The sequence below is a fragment of the Acanthochromis polyacanthus genome, chromosome 24, assembly GCF_021347895.1.
Source record: "Acanthochromis polyacanthus isolate Apoly-LR-REF ecotype Palm Island chromosome 24, KAUST_Apoly_ChrSc, whole genome shotgun sequence".
Classification (NCBI taxonomy): Eukaryota; Metazoa; Chordata; class Actinopteri; family Pomacentridae; genus Acanthochromis; species Acanthochromis polyacanthus.
Genome location: NC_067136.1, coordinates 1,631,582 through 1,650,446, shown reverse-complemented (window position 1 = coordinate 1,650,446; position 18,865 = coordinate 1,631,582). Strand labels below are relative to the sequence as shown.

Below are 18,865 nucleotides of genomic sequence, written 5' to 3'. Positions count from 1 at the left end.
TAACGCCTCCCCTCCCTCCCCACCTCCCCCGCCTCCCCCCTCCGCCGCCTCGCTAGTGCCAAGCCCAGGTGATTATCCATCCGTTACCCCCCTCCTCCCCTCCGACCGACAAATCCCTCCCGGTGCTCCCCCCTCCTCCTCCTCTCTCTCGCCGTCTCCTTCCCCGCCAGCCATGATCCGTGGCGGGCTAATTCCCAGACGGCGGTCTTCCTCCTCTTCCTCTCCTTCTTCTTCTTCTCCTTCTTCTTCTTCCTCCTCTCCTCCTCCTCCTCTTCCTCCTCTTCCTCCTCCTCCTCCCGGTAAGTAGCAGCGCCGTCCATCTTTTACTCCTCCTCTCCTCCGTCGGACTGCATGCTGGTATTTATCGCTCGTTATCGGCTCTTTTTTTTTTTTGATTGACCCCCCCTCTTCTCGCCTCCCCCCTCTCCCTCCTCCTCCCTCATTCCTCCTCCATCTCTTCACGGTGGAGGAGGAGGGGGAGGAGGTGTTAATGTGTCGCGTGGGAGATCCGATTTCCCCTCGCGGCCGGTGGCCACCGTGACCTTCTGTCGGAGCTCGCCGCCCCGGTTGACCAGACAGGGTAATTAGTTACGCCTCGGGGGAGTCGGTGGTGGGAGGGATGTGGGAGGCGGTAGAGGAGGAGGTGGTGGTGATGGAGGGGGGGAGGCGAACACACATTTTCACACCGGCTGCAGCGCACACACATTCTCCTCTGGCTTTCATTCACACATTGTTGCGTGCACAAAAGGCGGTGGACGAGGTCAGGGGTCGGGACGAAGGACGGCAGCGTTTCAAAAACAGTGAGGAGGCGCTGTAGTCGACCACGGGAACTTTTTAACGGCCACAGGTTCACAATCTGCCTTAAATTTAACTTGTAGCCACCCGAGCTGCAGAAAACTTGTGGAACAAGATTTTAAAAAGCAAGAGTGCTTTCTGTTGTGTCCTCATTTTTCAGAATAGTCTGACTGCAATTCATTATCAATCCCTCTGCTTTGGGCAAGCAGAGAGCCTCAAAGGGGGTTTAGCCGGTAAAGGGTCACCATGACAGAGACTTTTGTGGTGTTTAATGACCTCTGGGCAGCACACATGTAAAACCTAGTCATATTTAACTCAGATTGCTGTCCTCATAAAACTAGCAGCATGATCAACTTTGGACAAAAGCTACAAAGCTAGTCAAAGGGGCACCATGACAAAGTCTTCCATGGTGCTTTATGATCTCAAGCCAGTGTTAAATCGAGCCGCGATAAACTCCGATAGTGTTTCTGTGTCCCAGGCCTGCACCTAGCAGAGAATGGTCTGGTTGCACATCAATATCAGTCTGGTATGAGATGAAAATAAACAAACACTTGTGCACGCAGAAAGTATTGTGGAGGTTTAGCTGGTAAAGGGTTGCAGAGACTTCTGTGGCGTTTAATGACCTCTGGGCAGCACGTGTGAAATCTAGTCATGTTTAACTCACATTGCAGTCCTAGTAACACAATCTGCAGCATGGGGGACTTGGACAAAAGCTACAGTGCTATTTAAAGGGTACCATGACAGAGACTTCTTTGGCTTTTATTGACGTCTGACCAGCGTATATGTAAAATCTAGTTGGGATGACTTTGGATAGCGTTACTGTGTCCCAGGGCTGCATCTAGTACAGAATGGTCTGGCTGCACTTCACTAGCTGGTAAAGGGGCATCATGACAGAGACTTCTGTGATGTTTAATGACTTCCAGCCAGCTCACATGTCGAATCTATTCAACTCAGATTGCGGTTCCACTGCTATTCTGCTGTCTGGGGGGAAATGCTCTGACATAATTCGTCAGATCATCTTGGGCGGAGCTAAGCAAAGCATGAAGCTTCAGTGTTCCCTCAGAACAGTGACATTTGAAATTGTTTTGATGCTGTAGCTAAAATGGACAGTCCAATGTAAAAACCATCTTACATGCAATTTTTGTTGCAAAATGGATTCTGAAAATACGCAGAAAGCAGAAGAAGATAAACTAGTAACACAACCAGTAGCTAATAAAAGGACACCATGACAGAGACTTCTGTGGTGCTTTTTGACCTCCAGGCAGCAAAAGATGCTAAATCCAGTTGTGATCAACGCTATCTGAATTGAGCACCCTAACGCTTTATTTGGTGCTGACATTGGGATGTCCTGATTGAGTTTTATGCTCCTGATCTGATCCCAGTCTTTTAATATTTAGCTACATGCTACATTTTTCTATAGAACACACTACAAGGACTCTAGGTTAGTTGTAGTACCTCGTTCGTAGAGTCTTTCGTTTGATTCTGTAGCAACCACAAGTGACATGTAGGTCTGTGTTGGCAAACAGACAGCATTTAGCTGGTAAAGGGGCACCATGACAAAGTCTTCTCGGATGCTTAATGATCTCCAGCCTGTGAAATCCAGCCAGTATTAGTATAGTATTTGTGTCTTCCAGTGGCATATTGTAGGGGAAAAAATACTATGCTGTAAAAAAAAGTCATAGTGTATTTTCTATGACTTTTTTCTTTCTGTAAACTGATCGTTCATGTCTCACAGTATTTATAGAATCATCCCGTCTCATGTTGGAAACGTCCGTTGTTGGTTTCAGCATTTCCTTGTGATTGTGACTCGAATTAACATTTAGAAACAAATCTTTAAGGATCAACAAATGATTCCCATCTGTGTTTTTATTCACAGCGCAGAACGTGTTGACTGCAGACGACTAGCAGCTCGTCGTTAGCGGGCAAGTGTGTGTTTGTTTGTATGCGTGTGTGTGAGCATTGGTGAGGTCATGTCGGGCATGACGAGCGGCGTGTGCGTGGAGAGCGACCTCACCTCGATGCTCCAGAGAAGCTCCGCCCCCTCGCATCATCACCCAAATCACCACGGTTACAGCGGACAGGGACAGGTGAGTTTTCTTTCAGCATTATTGGGCATCTTTGTACTGCAGGAAATTGTCGTTTACAGGGACTAACTGGCCTTTTCAGCCTAAGAATCCGACAGCTGCAAAACAAATTTAGTCTCTAGAGGCTTGTTACGTTAGCCTACATGGTAACGTTGATGGCGTTACCATGTAGGCTAACGTATTGATGGCGCTGTTGATGGCGAGCCCAGACTAAACCAGACCGCTGCTTGTTTTTCATTGTTCCTCAGAAGTGCCTGTTCTTAAGTTCTGAATGAAAAAGGTTCTCGAGGAAAGGTTCTAGTGGTTGGAACAATGAAAAATAGCCTAACCGGAACCCTTTGGTCACCGATAACTGAACCCAGGACCTGAAAGTGATAATAAGTCAGATGAGGTCTGATGGCATCCTGTTGAAACTGTTGCAGGTGTCAAGTCATACTTTCAATAAGCTGCTTTCCCCCACAGGAGCTGGTGGGTTGTTCTCGGATGTCTGAACCTTTGCACAAGATCTAACCCCAGAAAATATCCATATCACAGGGTTCCCACGCATCCTGGAAATCCTGGAAAATGACTGACCAATTTTCCAGTCATGGAAAACATATGGAAAATGAGAAAAAAAAGGTCAAATGTCCTGGAAACGGTTAACTTGTCCTGGAAAAATATTTATCCTACCCCTGTCAATGCAAACAGGTTACAAGTTATGCGCATGCATGTCTGTTGTCACCGTGTTTTCTGGACAACATTAAGGCATATAGTATATATAAAATCGCGATTCTCTGCTTCGAGCCGGTGCAGCGCCCCATGTGACACTACCAGCCAATCAAATTTGCATTCCCCTGAGTTGGCTGGAACTTGCGAGATGAAACAACTCTGATATCGGCATAGCGGCGGCTTCACAGGTATGGGCCACGTTTCACTCAGTAGTTCCCATTGTTTTATTGTCTGATAAAAATAAGGGAATGAAAACAACATTAGGAATTCTGTTGTGTGGGTGGCGTGGGTGTTGCACACCCGCACTTTTACTGAAACATCATTTCATCCCCCTCACTGCCGAGGTGTGTGGTGGCGTCCGCATAAACTACATCTTCCCACAACAGTTGAGGGTGCAGCTGAGTGTTTCATGTCTGAAATCAAACTTTCAGTCGATGACGCCGGTCAGCACCATAGAATACAGTCTGTGGTCAACACAGATAAAGTCTTTGTCGCGAAAAGTCCGCCTGTCTATGATGGTGACGTCACGGTGACATCGCTCACTTCACCTCCTACGTCTCAATCGGTGGTTGAGTTGCAGACACTGGAATGCGAATTTAGCGTGCACACGCTAATAAGCAAGAATGTCCAGTTACTACAGAGTAAACAATCAACATGTCAGTCTGCAAACGCAACACAGAATATCAGAGGGCAGAGGTTCTCAATAAACGAGGTTATAAACGATGGAACTAGGAGAGACCAGGACCAGATGAGGACGAGGGTGAACTGTCCTGGCCACTGTTTACATGTCATTGTGCACATTTTTTCCACACTGAACCAAACTTTACCCTCTTAAACCCTGATCAGCAAATGAACATACATTTGGGTATATTCTGGATATTGGCATATTCAGGGATGTCTTTTGGAACACTTGGTGGCATATTTTTGGCTAATTTGTTTTATAATCTGACCACATTTTTTCAGGTGTAGACTGGCATACCAAGAGCACATTTTGGTATTTTTCAGGTTCGTATTAAGGTCACAGTTTGGCTTTGTTCTGTCATTTTCTGGGCACATTTTGTTACAGTTGAAGCACATTTTGTCCATATTTTTGCATTAAATTGTCCAGTAGGCCAGCAGAGCCATATTAGGCTCCATATGGGCTTAAGAGGGTGAAGAAAAACACATTATCTTCATGAGAAATGCAGGTGCCAGATGTGCAGAAAATCTGAGTTAAGCAATAAACTGATATGAAACAAAGAAAATTGGTCAGTGATTTATTGAAAATATCCTAATATTTTTAAAATCAATTGCAACAGAGAAAGTAGGAGAGAAGAGAAAGTAGAGTTGGGAATTACCCAGATGAACACTGTAACTCCAGTTTGTCATGCTAGTGAACTGTTACGCTGTAATCTGTGGTTGTGTTTGCTTTATTCTATGATACATCTGCCATAATTATTTTTCATAGATAAATTATAGCCATAGATGCACATCAAATGTCTGAGTAAGAAATATAGAAACAATCTGGGTCAATGGAGGTTACAGCTGTAGTATAGAATACTTCCAAAGAATGAGGGGGATGGGAACGTATTAGTGGATGATGTGATAACGTGTGTCTGTACCGACTGGAAATGTCCTGGAAAAGTCCTGGAAAATCATTTCGGGGAAAGAGTGAGAACCCTGTATCAGATCTTTTATGTTCTTGAAGATGCTTTTACCTTGTATCCTACTTTTACTGAAGCTCCTGAGACTATTTCTTATTGTTTTGGTGCACTCAGTTAATTTTTTGAATCTGTTTTACATGTAACCTCCTTCTTTGTGCTCAGTCAATACTACAAGTAAATCAAATATTAATTAATGTTGCATTTATTTTGAAAATTATTTTAGTTTGCGACACTTACGTAGACAAAAAATTGGCCCAAGGTTCATACCGATACCAACTAAATGAAACCAGCCTGATCAGGATTGGGATTCTATCAAGCCAATTTCTAACTTACTGACCAATCCGAACGTCTCTAATTAAGGTCTGAGCACCAAATTGTGGTGCGAGGAACCTATTGTAACCCTTGGGATTATTATTTGAAGCTGTTGTTTGTGTTTTGTGAAAACCATCACAGTGCTGCCCTCCACCGCCTCCAAACAGTCTCTCAAGGATGACGCTGTTTCAGCCCCATAGCTGGTGATTGGGGTGTTTACCTCATGTCTGATTCCTTCAAGTCTTCCTCTGCTCTTTTTCCCCACAATTCATGTCTTCCCTCTTTCTTCCCATCTAATAACGGTGATGATCCACTAAATAGATAAACAAATACTGTGATTATTGATGACATTGATCAAGGTGAGTTAATGCCGGTGTCTGCTGCAGGTTTCCAGTCTGGCGCCGATGCTGGACTACACCACAGAGATGGATCGTTACCGCTCGTCCATCGCCAGCTTCTACAAGACCAACGTCAACATGAACATGAACGTGACAAACTTCCCCCAGTCCGCCAAGCTGGCTGCCCGTTTGGCGGCCGCCACGCCCATCTTCCCTCCCGCCGCTGCCAGGCTGGGGGCCATGGCGACGGGGCCGTGGGGTTGTCATGACAACATGAACATGAACCATCCGGCGACCATGTTCTGGGGTCGACCCAAACCCGTGGCGACCGCGCCGACGCACCACCACCACCATCACCCCTCGGCGACGCCGGGTCACATGGCCTCCCCACACCCCCACAGTACCAGCATGCACCCGGGCGGTGGGGGGTCGGGAGGGGGCGGAGGTGGAGGGAGCAGTGAGGGGGGAGGAGCTGAAAAACACGGACACACCGCCTCACTTCCTGTTACGCAGGCGGCGGCGCACCATCACCCCATGGCCCCGAATGGAAACTTCCTGCCCGGTTACAGCGGTGGGACGGACTGCGGCGTCATGAACAAACAGGGACACGCCCATGCAGATATGATGGGCCTATCAGAGGGTGGCAGCTGCAACGGGGGAGGGGTGATGGGCAGCAGCTTCCTGGGGGGGCTTGGATTACCCCCTGGGGTCATCGTCATGGCGATGGGGTCAGCAGGGGGCGGGATCTCAGATGCCAGCAGCGCCTTCCAGATGACAGGCGGCCAGCGGGCGCTAACAGACTGCCAGCAGCACGCCAACTCCTCCCCTTGCCCCTCGTCCTCCTCGCCCTCCTCATCGGGGGTGACGGCGGGGGGCGTCTCCCTGTCGACCTCGTCGTCCTCGTCGTCGGGTACCGTGGCAAAGAGGAAGAGGAAGCGGTGCGGCGTGTGCGGGCCGTGCAGGCGGCTCATCAACTGCGGCGTCTGCTCGTCCTGCCGCAACAGGAAGACGGGTCACCAGATCTGCAAGTTCAGGAAGTGCGAAGAGCTGAAGAAGAAGCCGGGGGGAGGAGGGGTGTTGGAGGTGAGCACATACACAGTATCACACACAGTAACACTAACACACACACACACAAACACAGTCAAACATTTAGGAAGAACTCATCAAATGTTCTGCTGTAAGAGTGAACACAAGAGTTTTTATGCACTGTTAGCATCTGAGAAACAACATACAGTGGATTACTGTTGTTATTGATGGAAAGAAATGTCGCCATAGCAATGGTAAGATCATTAGCATGTTGTGCAGCTCATGTGGCTAACGTTAGCTTTGATGGTGATAGTAGTATTGTGGCTAATGTTAGCTTTAATGGTGGTAGTAGTGATGTGGCTAATGTTAGCTTTGATGGTCAGATCTCTGTGAAAACTTTAAACCAGGAAACCAGGGCTGAGGGGTTACTCTGTTTTCATGTTAGTATCTGTTAGCTTCTCTCCTGCTCCCCGTGCTCTTTAAACAACAGTTTTATCTAGCTGAACTACAGAAAAGCTGCTCTCATTTCCAGATGTTTCTGTTGTCAGACGGCAGAACGAGGATGAAACATTGAAACTCATCAAAATGGCATGCTAACATGCTATTCCAGAAGCTAAAATACTAAGTTTATAATGTCGCCTGACAAAGTCACCAATCAGTTCAAGATGATTGCAGGGTGAAAGTTAAAATATAGAAACATAGGAAGTCATTAGTGTGTGTTTTTACTCCGTGCTGTCAATCACAGAGAGAGTCTTCTTCCTGAATGGGGCGGGGCCAGCAGCAGTTCATTTCTCATTTGTGTGTGTGTATTTTTCTATACGTTTTTTTTCTATACGTATGTGTTTTCTTCTATACTTTTGAGTGTATTCTTCTGTATGTGTGTGTGTGTTCATATTTTTCTGTATGTGTGGTTGTGGTTCTGTGTGTGTGCTGAGCTAAAGGCATCGTTCACCCCGCTGTGTGTGTGTCTGTGTGAGTGCTGTGCAGATGGTGGGTGGTGAAAAGCGAGAGCTCGGTCCCTGCTGAGGTCTGGCTGACTGCCAACACACACACACACACACACACACACACACACACACACACACACACACACACACACACACACAGAAACTCTCCACTGATTCACAGCGGTAAAGCGAGTCGGGCCAAGAGGGAGAATATTTATGCTATCTACTACCGTGTGTGTGTGTGTGTGTGTGTGTGTGTGTGTGTGTGTGTGTGTGTGTGTGTGTGTGTGTGTGTGTGTGTGTATGTGTGGCACGGACGCAGTAAGAATTAGTGGCGATCAATAATTCATTGACACCAGCGTTCGACCTCGATGATGACTCTATATATCACACACACAGCACACAGCAACACACACACAGTGACACACACACACACACTCTTCCAGTGGGAGTCCGTACAAACTCTCACTAATTATTCCCTCGTGCGCACACGCGTGTGCCGTGAGAACATACGCGGAAACACAAACTGTGTGTTAGCACGACACTGAATTAGCGGCAATAATCTGCCTCAATTACACGCTAATTGGACCTGCAGAGGCTAACGGCAAGTGACAGCACCCCACAAACGCACACACACACACACACGCCACACGCACACACCGTGTGTGTGCGTGTGTGTGTGTGTGTGTGTGCGCGTGTGTGTGTGTGTGTGTGTTTGGTGGTTTCACACTCTTGCCTCATCCCCTTTGATGTCGACCTGACAGCAGACTCGCAAAGTTTACTTTGTGTAATGAGCAGCAAAGCATCCTGGGTAGATTTTCTTCTTCTCCAGGCAGAATATCAGCAAACCGACCACCAAACCTCACGGTCCACAGGGGCGTTTGTTTCTTACATGGTTTAATGATGACCAGTTTAGACGTTTTGCAGAAGTTTTCCGGAAGTTTCGCGATGTGTCGGACCTCCGCTCTCTGTACCAAATTTGCATCAAGTAGAAGTTGAGTCAACTTTATGCAAATGAGCTGTGGGGAATGAATGGGATCCCAGTGAATGGGATGTGACATATTGATGGATCCTGTGGACATGATCTGCTCCAACTCGGTTGTCTTTAAAGTCCTCCAAAAGTCCATCTGTTGAGTCGAAACCAAAGGAACGGTTGTTGCTGATTGTTTAATTGAAAAGATCATTGATAAGTTTTCCGTCAAGTTGCTGTAAATAAGGGACAACATAGCTCATTTCTCATGGACAATGAATGGGATGCGAGGAATTGGTAGAAGCGCTGGACCAACCTGACTCAAACCTCCTCTTTTATTATGAAAACAGTTCAGCATAACGTATTTCTAAGAGTTTGACGCGAGAAATAAGCTGCTGAATCTGTCCTCGTTTTGGTTTGAGGACGGATGGTTTAGATGTTTTACAAAAGTTTCGCGATGCGTCGAACCTCCACTCCCCAGAAACTAGAAGTTGAGTCAACTTAATGCAAATGAATTGCGGGCAATTAAGGGATAATGTGGTTCATTTCACAAAAACAATTAATGGGATGTAAGGAGTTGGTAGAAGTGTTGGACCAACATTCCCTTTTATTACTAAAACACTTCAGCGAAAAGTATTCCTGAGGTGAGAAATAAGCTGCTGAATCTGTCCTTGTTTTAGTTTGATGACGCCTAGTTTAGACGTTTTATGAAAGTTTTGCGACGCATTGGACCTCCACTCCCTGCAAAGTAGAAGTTGAACCAACTGTATGCAACTGAGCCGAGGGAAACTCCGGGCATCGTGATGCGATTTATATAGACAATGAAGGGGATGTGAGGAATTGATAGATCCTGTGGACAAAATCTTCTCAACTTGATTGTCTTTAAAGTCCTCCAAAAGTCCGTCTGTTTAGTCCAACTGAGGGAATCAAAGGAAATGTCATTGTTGTTGCAGATTAACTAAAAAGATCACTGATGAGTTACCTATAAAATTTCAGTAAGTAAGACCTGGTTAAAACGACGAGTTGTTCCACATCAACACCAGTAACACCAGAACCTCGATTGATCCGTAGACATTTACGGTTGAATTGCTGGTCCGTCACATTATAACGCGACCTTTTGTCAGCTCTAACATCTCTCTTCTTCTTCTTCTCTTGTTCTTAGCGGCCGCCGTCCGTCCCGACTGGCGAAGCTTTTCGGTGGTTCTTCTAGCCTTCCCTCCGCCGACAACAGTCACAAGCATCACATGTGGACTACAAAAATCAGCAAGAGGACTACAGCTTCTGGAACTGAACCAGATGCAACAGGATTACACTTTCACACCGAGTGAAAGACAATTTTAGACGACAAATCCCACCTCAGCTGGAACAGGGAGTTGGCAGGAAACAGGAAGTAGAGGAGGAGGCAGTTTGGTCATGGTCAACGGTGCCACAATTACAATTAATCCATAAAAAATGGTTCTTAAATAGATGCACACTCAAAGTCCACGTGTTTGAATGTTATGGCTAAATATGTGAGTCACTTCTAGACTAAAAGGCTACCATTTCAGCAACACTTTTCATGTTGTATTCTTGGCACCTTACCGTTTTAAAAGTCCCCAAACAGCAACCTCCAAAGCTGCGACCCAGATCACTGTTTGCTGCATCCCAGGCTTAGCATCGCCCATGATTGGCTTAAATTAATTTTAAAAACCAGTGCATTGCTTCTCTCTATGAGCTCGTTACGATGTGACATACTTCTGGTGTTACCGTTTCCGGATTCGAGCAGCTATTGTATTGGCTGAGGATGTCTTAACAGGTCCGAGCCTAAAACCAACACAGCTTTTCTACTCTACAGAAAAAGATGAAGAAATGCCTGCAGTTGATGAGGCATTTTAAAAGGCCTAGATAAGAAAGATAGCTAGCTAGCTATCTAAAAGACTGACAACTGAATCATACAGATGTGGGATCATAGCGTGAAACACCCTAAAAAAAAAACATCGCCTGTATCGGGAGCATTAGCCACCTTCCCAGTGGGCACTAATGGTAGCCAGGCTAGCTATTTATTGTAGAACCATAGCTAGCTAGCTTCATAAACTTCAAGCTAGCTAGCTATGCAGCATTGAACAAAGACTGACAACCATCAAAAAGACCAGCTAGCATGCTAGTCTTATCTAGCTGTCTTTTTAGCTCTTGTGAAGGGTCCATTACAAGACCCGGTAATCCTATAGCTTATATCAGGAGTATTTGAAGGATCTGGAAGGAGAGCAGTCTGATCCACTTTCTGTAGTTTTTGAGAAAAATGGCTTCAAAGTTTTGTGTTTTCCAGAATAGTCTAACATTCCACATTTGGGTTGTGGGTTAGACCACTCTGACATTAAAATCTAGGCCATAAAATATTACAGAAGTTATATAAAACTGAGTTTGGACTTTCTGTGGGTTTGACCTCTCTGCTTCTAAACTCCTCATTTGTTGTCACCAATAGGTGCTAATATCAGTAGCGCCTGAAAAAGAAAGAAGTGAAAAGATCCACAGGTTCCTCCAGCGACATTTGCTTTTTGGACCTGAAGTTGTGTTTGGACGACATCAGACTAAACAAGCAGATAGATCAGGCTTTGCAGCCTGGCGTCGCTAAAAAAAATACAAAGTAATCTAGAACTTGTTGCGTTGTTTTCAGTTTCCAATGAGTGTTTTTTTTCAGCATAATGTCTCAAAAACAGCAAAACATGCGATATCAAATATACCATCAGCCTTCATCGATTTAAACCCGTCTTACGTTGAAATTATGCAGAACTTTAAACCTCATTACACTTTAAATGTGCGTTATATAAATGTTTTCTCCTGATAAGTTGTCACAAATAGTGAAATTAGCTCGAGAAACCAAAACTTCCTGTTCCAGGCTGTAAACTTGTTTATTTTTGCTGTAAAGTTGGACGTTTTAACATCTGAGTGGACTGACTCAATCTCAAGTGGACAGTTAAGGAACTGCAGTTTGGAGGTCGCTGCTGTAGTCAGAACTTAGTTGGTAAATTTATTCCATCTCCCATGAAACATATTAACTCCTTTTCAAAGTGTGAAAACCATTTTTTGCAATTTTTCTCAGTGCAATATTTCAAAACGAGCTCCACATATGCAAGAAAGCCGAGATTATTGTGGGTTGTGCAACAAGACATTAAGTAGAATATTTCTTTCCAAAACTAGGAAGGTTCCACTTGCCTTTCACCGGTCGATATTAGACTCTTTATACGCTTTGTTTCGGTCATGAAGCACACTAATGTTTTAAAGAGTGTCGATAGAAGCACAGAGCTAAAGGTGGACCTGTATACCTCAGCCTGATGTAGCTTATGTAGCCTGTGTAGGTCTGTGGCCTACTAGTCGAGTCCATTGATCGGTTTTATGTCGTCAAACCAAATCATCACAGTTTGGGAGCCAAATCTAGTAGCCAACGCTGTTATTTCAGCATGTCGGATAGACATTTAACTAGCATTTAGACAAACAGACTCAGCAGGAGCCCAAAGTTGAAGTATTTCCTATTTCCTGTTAGCAGCTTCGACATCAACCGCGAAGTTCTAACTACAAATTTATTTGGTTTGGTGCTTAACTGAGCAAATTCTATCTCAAATTTTATGGATCTCCACCATCCAGTTGAACCTCCACCAGCTGTGATAAACTGTCTCCTCCTTCCGCTTCCTCTTCCTCCCCTTCCTCCTGGCAAAACCCCATTGTAGCCAAACCAGGAAGATTCAGGACTCAACCGCAGAAACAATTAGTTCGACCAAAACCTCAAAGGACAAACTTCACCAGGGCGGGAGTACAAACCGACCTCGGCAGGACGTCATCCAGGACTGTTATTATAGGAATACAGCGTCACCACAATAGGACTACAACTACCACATCACTGTTATCTGTCTCTTCTGTCTACCTCCTCCTCGAGAACTTTAAAGGCACCTTGACTGGTTTTTAATGGGCCGGATCTCAACTCTGTCCATGGTCCGGAGCTGATCGGCCTCTTGTGGGATCTTGTGTTTGTTTCATTTCCTCCGCTGACTAAAGGAGTCGTCCAACTTCATTTTATTTGTCTGGATTTCAACAGAAAGTTCTCAGGGCGCAGTCACTCTCACAGTTGAACTGGAAAAAACTCACTTTTGTATTTGCATGAAAGGTGGCCGTGGAAAGTTTCTGTCTTCGCTAAGATCAGTGTTTTATTTAAGGAGGAAACACTCTTTGTTGGTGGAGTTTGAATGTCGGCTCTCGATTGGGCGCCAAAATGTTCTAAAGACCCTCTGCAGGACCTTGAAGAGAGTTCAGAACCGGTTTCCTGTGTCATTGTTCCACGTGGTGACAGAAAAGGAAACCGGATGGGAGAATTGGCGCGAGAACCTTTGAATCCTCCGAAGTTCTGAGCTGAACTCTGGGACTAAAAGGAACCAAACTGATCAGAACATTCCACACTAAAAACATCATTTCCAACACGTCTGTGGGTGTAACTTTGACGTGACATTTAACTTTAGCATACAGTTCTTCAGGCAGCTTCATTAAAAACTGTTGTGTTTTGAAGTGTTTACGGCTAATTGGAAGCAATCTTCTGGTTTAGGATTAAGAATGTTTCCATGAACTACTTTGGAAGGAATAAGCTAGGCTTTGTGCTGTTGTCAGAAGGTGGTGCTATAAACAGAGTAGGAGAAGAAGTCGGAAAACAAAACTGGTTTTGGTCCAACGGCCAAAGAATGAAATTTCATCCATGAAAGAACACGGTGAAAGGTCTTTGAGAATCAGAAGTTATTCAGAAAAGGTTGTTTCCATCTCTTTAGATGAAGTGAAAACCACCTCAAGTCAGTGTAAAAACTTTTGTCCCTCAATTTATGCCATTTCTATTCCAGTGTTTTCTTAAAAAATGTGCATAAATTGGTTTTGGGTGTGTTTTACCCACTGAGCTGCAATCAGATCATTCTACGAAACATTATGTAGAATGGTCTGACTCACCTTTAGATCCTCAAGTGGACATATGAAGAACTACAGTTTTCAAAAATCACCTCAATCTAGCGGAAAAACTTATATTTTGCCAAATTAAACACATTTTTTTTTCAAATTTAGTATTTCCATGAACGTTTTTTAGAACAAGACTTAAAAAGGTGTGAATGGAAACACTCGTGATGACGAACCAGTTTAAGGCGGAGTTTTTGACTGATGAAAGAGACTTCAATTTGGTTTTCTTTGTACAAAAAATAGCGAAAACGTCAAACAAGGGTAAAACATTTTTTGCAAAAATCTTTATCTTTTAGTTTTGCTGTCACCATTAGCCTTTTCCAGCTCGATACATCAGAAAAAAGTTATTTCAGTTTCCTTTAAAGCACGTGAATCCTTTTTGAAAAAGTGAAAAACCATTTCAAGTTTAATGTCAGCATTTTTCCCCCCTAATTTATGCTGTTTCCGTTCAGTTTTTTCTAATCTGGTGTGTCTAAATGTGCATAAAATGTGTTCTGGGTGTCTTTTTCCCACTGAACTGCAGTCAGACCGTTCTACACAGCATTATGTAGAACGGTCTGACTTGCTTTTGGAGCCTCAAGTGGACATTTGAGGAACTACAGTTTTTGGTGTTTACGGATGTTGCTACTTGGTCAGAAAAACTGTTTCCCTTTAAGGGCGTCCTTCAGTAAAGGGCAAAAATCACCTCAATCATATTTTTTTCAAAATTAGTGTTTATGTTTTTTGATACAAAACTTAAAAATGTGCCAATGGAAACTCTAGTGATGACGAACCAGTTTCAGGTAAAATTTTTGACTTATGTAAGAGACTTTAATTTGGATTTCGTTGTAAGAAAAAACCCAAATCAAAACGGGGAAAAATTGTCGCAATTAGCCTTTTCGATACGATACATCAGAAAAAGTTATTTCCATTGCATTTAAAGTGCACGACCTCTTTAGAAAAAGTCAAAAACCACCTAAAGGTAGTGGAAAAACCAGGAGGTTATGTCATCATCGGAGTTTGTCTGTCTGTCTGTCTGTTTGTCTGTTAACAGCATAACTCAAAAAGTTATGGACGGGTTTTCACCAAATTTTTACAGAATGCCCGGAAGAGCAAAAATAACAATCGATTAGATTTTGGAGGTGATCCGGATCACCGTCTGGATCCAGGATTTTTTTGAAGGACTCTGTACAATTGAGAGAGATGGCCGCCAGGCCATCTCTCTCAATTGTACAAAATCTGTCCATAACTTTTTGAGTTATGCTGTGAACACACAGACAGACAGACAGACAGATGGCCTGGTGGAGGTCTGTGCTCTCCGAGTGCTTTTCTAGTTTTTAAAGTGCTGTTTCCATCAAACTTCTAAAATACATTGGTGGAAAGTCGCGAATAAGAGACATTATCTGGGTCTTCCAACTCAACATAAATTTACTGTGAAAATAGCTTTTAGAAATGAAACCAAGTGGACGTTTGAGGAACTGCATTTTCAGATCTTTAAATTTTAATTAGGGAGTTGCTGCTTAATTAGAACTTATTTGTGAAGTCCCCATTAAGTCTTTTTTTTAATATTTGAAAACAGCCTTAACCGAGCGTTTAAACTGTTTTGAGTAATCACGAACTTTTTTCCCCGTATTTTGCTTTTTCCATTAAGCTAATTCCACTACAATGCTTTAAAATGGTGGAAATGTGATGAAGTCAAACAGGAACTTTACATTCCCAGAATGAAGCTTCTGGAATAAAACGTGAATTCTCATTTTTAGGTTTAGATTTAGAGACTTCGTGTTGCTCCCCCTAGTGGCAGCTCCACTGAACTGAACCATGGTGTTGGTGGTTTTCTGGAGGAATCTGGACGAGTTTTTCAAATGTAGCTGATCAAAGCAACACAAAGCAAGTATCTCAGGCCGTTCCGTCGCCTTTAAAGGACAATAACTGTTCTTGAAAAAGTTGAAAGCCACCTCAAAGCGAGCATACAAACTTTTTTGCTTAACTGGAGAATTTATTTCTTTTTAATTTTCCGTTTCCATCAAACTTTTTAAATGTGCTGGTGGAAAGAAAGGTGTGAATAAAAAACAGTTTATTGGTCTTCCAACTTGACGTAAAGTTGAAATTTTCGTCTTGAAATTGCCTTTTAAAATGAAACCAAGTGGACGTTTGAGACACTGCACTCTTTGGATCTTTATCTTCATTTAGAGACTCATTGTTTTAATTAGAAAACCGAAAAGTGTAGTTCTTTAAATGTCCACTTGGTTTAATTTTATGATTTAAGCAGCACATTTTTTATGATTTATGTCGAGTTGGACGACTCAGAAAATTTTATTCGTGACTCAAAAAAGTTTGTACACTCGCTGGAGGTGGTTTTCAACTTCTTTATTGGGAGTTATGTATAGTTGTCCTTTAAAGGCGACACAACAGCCTCAAATATTTGCTTAATTTAACTCATCCAGGTTCTTTACGATTAAGTTCAGTTCTTTAGATCTGCCACTAGGGGGAACTACTGCATGTAAATGTCAAACCGAGGTTCATTCTAGAGTCTTCATTTGGGAACGAAACGTTGCTGTTTGCCATCGCCACATTTCCACCAATGCATTTCCAAGCATCGTGGTGGAAAAGTTTGATTGAAAAATGCAAAATATGGATGGAAAGAAAGTTTGGAATTACTGAAAACTGTTTTCATGCTCACTTGAGGTGATTTCAAATATTTAGGGGGGAAAAGCACTTCAATGATTGGATGTTTTTCCCCTTTTCTTCTGAGATTTAGTCTCCATTGTGCCCCCTAGTGGCAACTCCACTGAACTGAACCTGGAGCAGTTTTTCGAGGCTGTTTTGACTGAAGTTCTGACTGAACGACTTTCAGGACAGTTTTTGTGGAGTTGTTGCATCTCGTAGCTTCTGAGACGTTTAACAGATCGTTGGGTGGAGATGAGCTGCAGCGCCACCTGCTGGTAGAGACAGAAAACTTCCTCTAATATCTGGTTCCATCCTGATGTCACGTCAAAGTTTGTGGACCTGCAGACGTGTTGGCTTTTACTTTGGAGTACCGTGAGGAACCCAAACACCCCCTCCTTCCCTGTGAGGAGGGTAAGGAGGGAGGCGTGTGCTTGGCGTGTCCGTCCTCCCCTCATGTGTTCTGTCTCCGTGACCTCCTCATGTGCTGAATTATAATAAAGCATTTCAAAGATGAGCCGTGTGAGGATGATGTCGGGCAGTTGCATCATCGTAGGGGGTGATGATGTGTGAGGGAGGGGAGGAGGGGGGAGGGGATGGGGAGGCGTGAAAATGAACAATATGTTTTTGTGTGTTTGTGTGAATTTTCTCCGCCACAAGATGGAAGCCGTGTGAGCGTGGGCCGTCGCCTCGCTAATGGAGCCGCCGTCACTCAGACGAGAGGAAGGTGGTTGTCCCTGGCGACGGTGCGCCGTCCTGTTGCCCGGCAACAGTGCTAACAATGGAGGTGGGCGTGGCCTGATGGGAGGCAGGAAGGAGGGAGACGATGAAGGTGTTTTTAACTCCACATTTATGAGTTTATCACTTTAAATACATGAATTTATTATTTAATCTCAGAATAAACATGTTTTTATTTTCCCATAAAATGTCGGTTTTATTTTCTCATAATTTTACCATTTTAATCTCATATAAAATCCAAGATTTTTATTTTTTAAATGTTTTTTTCTCATAAATAGTTCACTGTTTTGAGTTTTTTTCCTGAAGAATATGTATTTTTGTCTTAAATTTATCACTTTAATGTCAGAATATTCTTTTTTTTCCACACTCACACTTAATTATATAATTATTATTGTCATATAACATGCATTTATTTAATTTATTTTTTATTTAATTTTATTTTTAAGAGCATTTTTCTTCTAAAATACATTTTCTTTTCTCATAAATATGTGATTTTGGCTCCTAAATGTACCATTTAAGAAAAAAAAGAAAACATTTAATTTGCGAATTGTCAGAATAGAAATTCCCTTGGAAATATTTTTTCTTGAGTTTCTCGTTTTGTATATAAATATAATATATATGTCGTATTTTTGTGAGTTTTTTGCTATAAAATCACCACTTAAATACCTTTTATATATATCTTAATATCATGAAATATTTATTTTTCTCGTAAATTTGTCCATTTTTTCCTCAAACACCATTCAAGTATTTTTCCTAAAAAATCTTTTTTATTTTTTCTCATAAATATGTGACTTTTTTCATAAATGCATCACTTTCAGAATTAGTTTTTTTCATAAATATTCCACCTTTTTTTGTGGAAATTAATGTTTCTTTTCTTCTAAATATGATCATTTTTCCTCATAACTCTAGCGGTGTCATAAAGTTTTGGGACATAAAATAGTGAAATATGGTGTTAAGTAATAACTTTTAGATCTTCAAGTTTCTTTCAGTGCAGTCACAGCCAGAAAACTAAACAATCATAAAAAAAATCAGACTAATGGGTTCCAGAAAAATACAACATTTTGAGCTCGTTTTGATAGAGCTTAGTTTTGTTAGTTTTCTTGTAAACAAACAACAAAATAAACATCATGAGTATTTGTTTGTGTCGGTCTAAAGCAGCCACAACTTTAGAAACACAGCAAAGATTTTACACAAATATTTCATGATAATATTTGTGTAAAATGTAAACTTTTTTCCTCCGCTGTACTTATGAGGAATAAAATCATTCCCAAGAAGAAAAACTCCTGAGTGGTTTGTTTACAAGGAAAAACGAACATTTGTGAGAATTAAACATGTTTTATGAGATTAAAACGGTAAAATTATGAGAAGAAAAGTCCTGTTTAGGAGAAAAAACATTCCAAGAGAAAACCAGAGAACAGAGTTTATAGGAAAAAAAGATTATTCTGCATTTATATTTATATTCATATTTGTAGGAAGAAATTCATGAATCTGAGAAAAAAACACGATTTCCAGGTTAAATACTTGAGAACATACGAGATTAAAATGATAAATCTGCACTCGACGTCGAGGAAAAAGTAAAAATTTTACACAAATATTATCATGCGTCGTTTTTCTCATGAATGTATCGTTTTAATTTCCCAGAATATCTAAGATTTTATCTTTTCCACCCTTCTTTAACTACCATGAAACTAACAATCGT

The 18,865-nt window shown here is 42.5% G+C and overlaps 1 protein-coding gene across 2 annotated transcripts; it reads left to right on the top strand.

The window, feature by feature from the left end:
• The first annotated feature begins 60 nt into the window (after nt 1–60).
• Nucleotides 61–16,945, top strand: LOC110947966 (CXXC-type zinc finger protein 5-like). Of its 2 annotated transcripts, none has more exons than XM_022189328.2 (4): nt 61–299; nt 2,672–2,882; nt 5,929–6,963; nt 9,986–16,945. In XM_022189328.2, the coding sequence occupies exons 2-4, from the start codon at nt 2,766–2,768 to the stop codon at nt 10,031–10,033; spliced, it is 1,200 nt and encodes a 399-aa protein (XP_022045020.2). In that variant the 5' UTR covers nt 61–299; nt 2,672–2,765; the 3' UTR covers nt 10,034–16,945. The 2 variants fall into 2 exon arrangements, with proteins under 2 accessions (XP_022045020.2, XP_022045019.2); XM_022189327.2 differs by having other exon boundaries at nt 61–580.
• The last annotated feature ends 1,920 nt before the right edge of the window (nt 16,946–18,865 follow it).